Here is a 7,673-nt window from a genome sequence, read left to right as displayed (position 1 = left end):
AAATAAAGTAAAATTAAAAATACAATTTTTCATTTATACCACCTACATTTCAAGTGCTTAATTGCCACACATGACTTGTGGTTACCATCTTGGACAGGATACACTTGTGTGCACATGTGCGCACACACACACGTATTTCCATTGTTATAGAAAGTTTCTAGGTGCGTTGCACTGAAGAGCAATTTGAGACACAGACATTCAGACCATTATCTATACTCCCTGAGTCAATTTAATATGATTTCATTCTATTTTGTTTCCTCTCAGCTTCCTTAGTTTATACTCAGGAAAATTAATTTCTTATATCCTGAAAAAATATCAGCAATTATAAATTTATATTTATATGCTGTGTATGTATTTCATTATTAGAAGTATTATAATTAATAAAAAGGAAACATAAAGCTAATTTCTAAAACTAATCAAACATTTATTTAATTCTGATTGGCCTATTATAGCGCAGTTCCAATAAGTCATCAGAAATGAGGTTATTGTAAATGAAAATCTTGGCTGTGTGTATGCAGCTTTGGTATGTTTGAGTCACTCATTCTTTCTTTATCTTCCATCAAACTTGCACTGAGTGACAGACAGTTTGACACAGTGATTACATAAAAATATGATCAAGTAATCTTGGATCTCATAGGTATTACTAGAATGTGCCCTCCATGGGTTAGCATTTTCATTGGCTTGTACCATCACCACTTGGCATATAATAAGAACCTCAAAAACACATTTTTGAATGAATGAATAAAATAATATGGATTTAAAAAAAAATTTTTACGTGCATGTTTTGGCCATGAAAAATGCGGTAAAAGAAGCTGGCCAAAATCCTAACTCCATTCCTTTTGCCCACTCCCTGTAGACATGGTTTTAATGTAATTCAGTTTTAAGCAAAAAATTTCTCACATAAAAACTTCGAATAAATCTCAAACGTGTTACTTAGATTCTGCTTTTCCTAATAGGTTTAAAATGTAAGCTAAATTATAAATTGAAACAGCAGGCCTAAAATTAGATATGAATTCCTTTGTGGTACTGGCCATCACACTTCACATATCTGATTCCGTAGAAGCATTATTGGAATTATGCCGAGGTGAACCCCAGATGTTCAAGCAACGCTCACTTTTCCAGGCAAAATTAAAATAGAAACCCTTCATTCTGGCAGCCGAAATGCTTCAAGTTGGCATGAAGCCTCTCAGAGACTAATGAGAAAGATGCGAATGATAACACTACATTGAGATTCTATTTCATTATTCATCCCCTACTCTCTATGGAGGCTTTACAAACATTAGCTAATGCTCAGAAACATCCCTGGGAGGTAGTTTATCATTGATGTCTTTGTCTTGTACGTGGAAACCGAGGCACAAGGAAAAAGATGAAATTATTCGAGCAAGTTCATCTAAAAAGATATCAACCACAAAAGACTAGAAACTACATTTTTAAAAATTTCAAACTCTTGATACAGTCTTTATTAAAGTACTAAATATATACAGAATAAAATGTTGTAATAGCCAAACCATTTTTAGGTAAAGAAATCAAAGATCCTTATAATTTGATACATACAGCTATACTGAAAGGAAGAAGAAATTGTTTCTTAATTCCTCTTCATTTGGTGAAAGTATGGTGCTATAACCTGGAAATAACACTTCTTGTGTAATACCCTATGGAACTGTTGGCATTAAAAATAATGCCCGAAATTATTTATAAGACCTTGGCATGCTCTCCAATTCACTGTGCAGCATTTCACCATGTTATTAAATAGTATGAAAACATAATTTTAACAATATAACAATATACCACAACATAGCTATATTATAATCTAGACAGTTGTTTATCATTTTTTGGATATGTAGCTCTGATAATATTTACTAATTAAATAATGCTTCAATGACTAACCTTGTATATAAATCTTTTCTACTTTCCAGTTGTTTACCATACAGCAGATTCCTTGAACAGAATGCAAAGGGCATTATTCAAAGGGTAGAGAAATTATTAACACTCTTGCAGTATTGCTAATTTTCCCTCCTAAAAGGTAGTATCAATTTACTCACCCATTAACAACACGATTAGGTTTACTTTGAGGCACTTTCTCCAAACCTGAGTATAAATGTTTTTCAAACAAATATTTCTAAATTTTAAAGATAGACATTTATATATTGCTGATTGATGTGTGACTAAGTGTGGATATTTAACAAATGCTTAATACCTCCTTTTATTTTACCTTTAAAGAACCACTCTAAAACAAGCCTAAAGCTAATACTGGAATAATTATGTACTTTTTAAAAAATGAACTGTTATTAAACTACTGTACTAGTTAAATGTTATGAGGATAATTATAATTATGGACTTCTAACATTTTTTATTTTATTTGTAAAATATGTGTGCTATTTATTGACATCTATGAGGTGTCTTCAAATATAGAAATTATGTTACCAGACTTCTTTTGGTATGTGTCATGGTAATAGAAGGAATACTCAGTGGGAGTCCAATGTATCTGCCTATGAATTCTGGGTATGTGATTTGGTATGCTGTCAGATTTTATTCAGATAGTTTAAAATTTTTATACTTCCAAATGTTTAGATGAATAAATTATAAATTATTTGTGACAGTAATCTTATGGGGTAGCTGTTATAACATTTACCTCATAAGAGTACTGTCATAAATAAATGAGTAACATGTGAAGAGGTACCAGGCATGTGTGGCACACAGTAGCTGCTCAATAAATATAAGACTTTTTCCTCTTGTCCTGGTTTTATTTAACTTCAATCCCAGTGGAAGTAATAAATTTTTCATTATCCCATCAAGTATCTCTAATCAGTTAATTTCATTAGTACAATACACAAATTATTTCTAAGACAGGTTGCTAAAGCCTAGAATCCTGTGTAGAACAGTGGAACATATCAAAGCCAGTTCTCTGATGCAAGAATTGCACATCTACCATATCTTTGAGAAAATAGTATGTTAGCCAACTAAACAATCCAATTAGAATCACTCCAGTGGATTTCAATTATAATTACTCATTTAATAATTTTCTGACCTAGACTTCTATATCCCTCACTCTAAGAGTATAGCTCTTTTTGGGAAAAGTAATTCACTAAGAATAAATGAACCAGTTTTTACTATTTAATTTATTATTGATTTTTTCCTTAATTTATCATATGACAAGTATTTAGCACTATATTAAAAAAAAATCTGTAATTTCTTTCTTTTCGTAGACGTCCTGTAGCTCTTTACATCTTAAGATATGGCTATGTATTTTAACAGTCTCTAGGTGTATGTTGATAAAGACACTATAGTACTGCTAACTTGTACCACTATATCTATATGTCTGAGAGTAATAGAATTCTTAGTGGGGGCACATGGTACTGAGAATAAATAATATGCTTTATTTAAGATACTCTAATTTGGGGTGTTCAGCAACTCACAACAGAATCTAATTCTAATTTATCAGTCATCTGATGAATATAATTGTTAAATGTATTTTAAATTCATTCTACATATATCAGTTTTTAACTACTGAACACAATATTCAAATCAAAAAATATTTAAAATGACACATTTATTTAGCATCATAATTACATTTAGCAATCAATAGCATGGGTGCAAAAAAAATCTACATTAAAACCCTTTGTTGGAATGCTTTCTACTTTCCACAGAACAGAAACTAACATAACCTGTTCTACAATTAGTCACAAAAACAGTCCTTATGTTTTTTGCCCATACACATGAGTATTGTCTAAAACATGTCTTCTTTGTAGCAGCTAGGCCCTGCCACCACTGTGCTTGGCTGAGTTCACAAATCTGTGGTAATCTATTGCTTCCCTGTCACTTCTCTGGCTCTCCTCTCCTACTAAGCTGTGTTTCCCGGCAGTAATTAAAATCTGCCACTTCCGTAGTTACTGCTCCTACTGGAACTGCCATAGCCACCGTGGTTTCGTGGTTCGGCAAAGTATTGGCCTCCACCCACATAGAGGCCAGAGATTCTGGCTCCAAAGTTTCTTCCCTTCATGGGTCCAAAATTTGAAAACTGATTGTGATAATTGCCAAAATCACTGTAGCTTCCATCACCTCCAAAATTGCTTCCATCATGACCAAATCCATTATAGTCATCCCCACTGCCAACAAAGCTACTAAAGTTTCCTCCCAAAAAGCCAAAGTTGTCATTCCCACCCCTTTTCTTGACACTGCCTCTGTCAGTCATAATTTCAGTCACTTCAGTTTTTCCATACTGTTCAGAATAATCTCTTAGGTGATGTTCTTCAATGTCTTCTTTAATGCCACCAACAAAAATCTTTTTCACAGCTAAGCGGGCACCTGGTCTTTGAGAATCTTCTCTTGAGACAGCTCTCTTTGGTTCCACAACTCTTCCATCCCACTTGTGTGGCCTTACATTCGTGGCTGCATCCACCTCCTCCACAGTGGCATATGTGAGAAACCCAAAGCCCCTGGAGGACTTGGTCTTTGGATCTCTCCTTACTACATAGTCCTTCAGAATTCCCCATGGCTCAAAATGGTTCTTCAGGCTCTCATCAGTTATTTCAAAGCCCAATCGTCCAATGAAGAGTTTCTGCAGCTGTTCGGGCTCTTTCGGAAACTCTGACTAGACATGACAGTAGTAGGAAGAGAGACTTGAACGATGCTTCCTCGGCGGGTGGATAGAAAGGAGTAACCTAACAAATCTCAAATCGGATTCGTTAACCATTTGCTGATTGTTAGAAGCTGTATGGCTTGTTTCTGCAACTGAGGAACATTAGCTCTGATCTATGTGCCAAGCAATAATTTTTAATTGTATAACAACATTCTGTCCAACAAAAATTCTCACAAAGTCTCATGATCAGTTACTCCTCACAAACTTTTCCAATATAGTTAGAATTCTCTGTGTCTATAACCCAGTAGAAGGTATTGAATGGTAGAATTTGGCTTAGGATTTATGATGTATTCTACAATCTTCAGAGAGCTTTGCAATCATTGTCTACATAATGAACACAATAGCCACGTAATGTAGGTAAGTATTATTATCCCATAATTGGGTAAAATGAGAGGTTCAGTGTCTTGCCTTAGGCGATATAGTTAGTAGGTAACAAATTAGAGATTAAGATTTGAAAATTTCTGACCCTCCATGTGTTCTCTTTTTTTCCATTCTCTAAAAAGCAACTACATTCTATTCTGGAAGAAGTTTAATCTCTGTAGAAGTTAAAATTATTCCCGAATATGAATTTTTAAATATATTTTAGGGCTTTGAATTATCTATTTTATGGAACCCATATTGCATTCACATGTAGTTTAAACCTTCCAATATTAACTGATACACATAATCCAAAATGAATAATTCATTCATTCAACAGAAGTATTATAGATGCTTAATAATACCATAAAATAGCTGGTGCTAAGGCTAAAAAGAGTCAATAAGCCAAGGTTCCTATCTTCAATAATTTCTTTGTCATTAATACTTTATGTTATAAAGAAGCATAAATACTAATAAAATATGTATATTTCACATATGTTTAATATCTCCAAAATAATAACTTATACTAGAGAAAATTCAAATAATCTTTAAAACCTATCAGACTTAATCAATATGCTATGCTTATTTTGCTTTAGATATAAAGAAGCTTTCAAGTCCAGTTCACTGTAGTTAATAAACCAATTTCAATTTGCAAAGACATCTGGTTTATCCATAGTTACACAAGTTAAATTGAGGAAAAATTTATTAAAATGGTCTCTTACAAAATATCTCTATATCTTGTATATAGGAACTAAATATCTGTTTAGTTCCAGGCAAGAAATTATTTAAACACAAAAATCTTTAAGTCAAAGAGTGCTTTGTATGACTATATATAAACACTAAACTTGTGTTCCTTGAAATGTGATGTTTTCTTTGTGTGGGAAGAATTAATTCACTTTGTCGATAAGCTACAGAGGAGTGAATGTCACAGCAGAAAAGACTTGAATTATTATAATCCCTAAAATAAGTTATTGTTGATGATATTGGATAAGATACACTTCTAAAGGACAAATACCATTTAATGAGGGAGTGGAATGGCCTAATGAATTTTGAGGTCCCTTATGTAATTAATAGCTTGAAGTACTGTCTTCTGTTGTCTTATTGTTTATATTAACTTTGTTAAAATTATTTATTTACTTTGTCTTTAAATATATTTTTAACCAGTAGAGCTTCCACTCTTCAATACATGCACAAAATCTTCCAATTTCAGGGTATCATTTGAGAATAACAGAAGCAATTTTTTTTCATGCAATGAAAATCTCACACATATCACGATTGTTCAACAGGGTAGGAGTCCAATTGCTTTCCTAAGACTTTGTATTGGAAACCAAAAAACTCTAAAATAAAATGTTTTAGTTCAGTTTTAGCTCACAAATACATGGCTTGTCTTTTGTGATAATCACCAGGGAACTTCTTAAAAAAATGTATATATATAATATATTTATCTAGCATTTTTTTTTAAAAGCCAGGTAATCTTCCAGACACTTTAAATGTATATTTCTTCTATTACAATACTTGTTATTTTATCCCTCTGAGGTCAGTAAGTACTACAGTCTTATTCTGGTATTACTGATAAGAAGATGAAGGCAGACAGGGCTCAGATGACATATTTATTACAGCAGAGGAAATTAATGACAGCTCTGGGATCAAACTCAGCAGCTCTGGCTCACTTACCAATAGTTTGCGTAGTTGTTTAAAATAAAAATATCACACCGCAAACTGACTTTAAAACTCAAGAGTCCCTCTTACCATGGTACCTGAATTTTCTCTTTAACTTAAAAATTAAAAAGAGCAATAACATCAATACATTTCTACTTCTTATTTTTTAATAAAGTTTCTAAAAATGAGAAATAATTTGGTATATCTGTGTATAAATCCTAACTGGAAAAGTTCTTAAGCAGTAAGTGCCTCGAAAAGCTACCTCAAACATTACAAAACATATTACTATGAAAGCTTCCAGGGAATTTGAGATTTGGATTGGACTGGGGAAAATTCTTTAACAGTCCATCTAGTTATACAGATTTTGTGTGGAGTTTTTCTTTATGTTTTCTTCCATGGATGTGTGTGGACATTTATTTAAAAGAAATCTTGAATTTTACTTTTAAATGGGACAGTAATCATGCATTTTTAGGGGAAAAGAATGGATCCCTAGAATTAATTAAACTACTTAAAGATAACCATTTACTCCTATTTTTGGGCAGAGTCAATTCTATTCACCTTAATTAAGCATACTGCTGATCATAAGATAATAAAATGTAGATATTAGTACCTGAAACATTCCAATGTTCACAAATTTTAGTTCCTGAAACTAAATTTGCCTGTAACTGAGCTAAATAGCACAGAAATCATCTTACCCAGTCAGTGTAAACTGCAGACGAGGTTACAGGGATTATTCCAGCCCAATAATTTGGAGGAATTTATCCCCACTTCCACACACACACAAAAGGTTTTATATTGAAGGGTTCTTCTCTTCTTTTAAATTGCAGCCTATTATAGGACAGACTTTATTTATAATGTGACTTCAAAATTGGGACAATTTAAATCAAGTCATATGTACAAAAGAATGGATGTTGGGAAAGGGGACAGAGCAAGACTGGTGTGGTAAAGTGGCAATAATATTCTTCAATCTTGATTATGCCATCAACCACAGTTTTAGTTTTTTTTTTTTTTTTTTTTT

The 7,673-nt window shown here is 32.7% G+C and overlaps 1 protein-coding gene across 1 annotated transcript in view; it reads right to left on the bottom strand.

Moving 5' to 3' along the window:
• Positions 1 to 3,865: 3,865 nt before the first annotated feature.
• LOC105521861 (heterogeneous nuclear ribonucleoprotein A1-like) overlaps positions 3,866 to 7,673 on the bottom strand; it is a 13,889-nt gene continuing 10,081 nt past the window's right edge. Inside the window, exon 2 of the mRNA XM_011956197.1 lies at positions 3,866 to 4,591. Within this exon, the coding sequence (XP_011811587.1) occupies positions 3,866 to 4,591 (726 nt within the window). The remainder of the gene's footprint in view (positions 4,592 to 7,673) is intronic.

Source organism: Colobus angolensis, unplaced genomic scaffold (genome assembly GCF_000951035.1).
Source record: "Colobus angolensis palliatus isolate OR3802 unplaced genomic scaffold, Cang.pa_1.0 Scaffold41, whole genome shotgun sequence".
Taxonomy (NCBI): Eukaryota; Metazoa; Chordata; class Mammalia; order Primates; family Cercopithecidae; genus Colobus; species Colobus angolensis.
Note: the sequence above shows the minus strand (reverse complement) of the source record. Positions and strands in the feature narration are given on the sequence as shown.